The sequence below is a fragment of the Cynoglossus semilaevis genome, chromosome 5, assembly GCF_000523025.1.
Source record: "Cynoglossus semilaevis isolate Cse_v1.0 chromosome 5, Cse_v1.0, whole genome shotgun sequence".
NCBI lineage: Eukaryota > Metazoa > Chordata > Actinopteri > Pleuronectiformes > Cynoglossidae > Cynoglossus > Cynoglossus semilaevis.
In genome coordinates, this window is record NC_024311.1 from 7,251,403 (window position 1) to 7,252,429 (window position 1,027).

Sequence of the window (1,027 nt, forward strand, 5' to 3'; positions counted from 1 at the left end):
ACAGATAAATGTGACAGATAAATGTGTTGATGCTTTAATCTAAAGAGTTTTAATGTTCTAAGACAGATAAATGTGTTGATGCTTTAATCTAAAGAGTTTTAATGTAGTTTTCTTTTAAATAAATCAAATCAGACTAAGCCCCGCCCTGTGATGGGTTCATAACAGTGTTGTTAGAACTGCAGCCAGTGAAGGAGGCTCGGTCTGGGTCACTCTGTGAGACCAGGACCAGTGTCCTGAGTTGATACAGAACTCTTCACCCTGTAAACCCCTGTAACCAAAGTGGAGACCCACCCCCTTAATGCTGACCCCACTCTTGTGCCCAGTTCCACATGTTCTCTTCAGTCTACAGTCAGTGTTCTCTTCTCCACCGTGTCACTATGTCATCACTGTCAAAATGTAAAACTATGACATCTAAAAAAAACTGAATTTGCTCCAATATCAACAACATACACGTCATAATAACTTCGTTGCTTTTAGATATCAATCTTGATGCATTGATAGTTGCTAATAACTGTTAAAAGTGACAGATTTCAAACACAAATAGTTGCTAATAACATTATGGGGTGGAGCTGTTAAAAGTGACAGATTTCAAACACATTCTTGCTGCTGTGAAACACAACACTAGAACTGTATGTTTGCAAACAGTGTGACGTGGGCAACACTTTTGTTTTGTCGATGAAGTTTTCAGTGATTTTTAGCCTTTGACTGTACATGACAACACAGCACGTTGTCCTCACTGCAGTTAAGGATGTGTCCCTCCAGCTGTTTGTACTCACACACACACACATTAACACAAATAAACCGCACACACATGCACGTTGGGCAGGTATTAACCTGGACCGTGCAGTGATTCACATCCTACCCTCAGACCTGCCGCACGGCTGAATGGAGGACAACTGTCCTCACGGGAGGTCAATGGTTATACCAGGTCCCCCAAAGGTAGACGAGGACAAAGGCAAAACACGCACCTTGTCTGCCCACGATCTCAGCCACATGCTCGGAGCTGGGAACCGGGACACATTCGGTC

At 43.0% G+C, this 1,027-nt stretch overlaps 1 protein-coding gene across 1 annotated transcript in view; it reads right to left on the minus strand.

The window, feature by feature from the left end:
• Positions 1-1,027, minus strand: part of mex3b (mex-3 RNA binding family member B) — an 8,642-nt gene that overhangs the window by 6,489 nt on the left and 1,126 nt on the right. The window contains exon 2 of the mRNA XM_008310213.3: positions 969-1,027. This exon is cut by the window's right edge and continues 21 nt beyond it. Within this exon, the coding sequence (XP_008308435.1) occupies positions 969-1,027 (59 nt within the window). The remainder of the gene's footprint in view (positions 1-968) is intronic.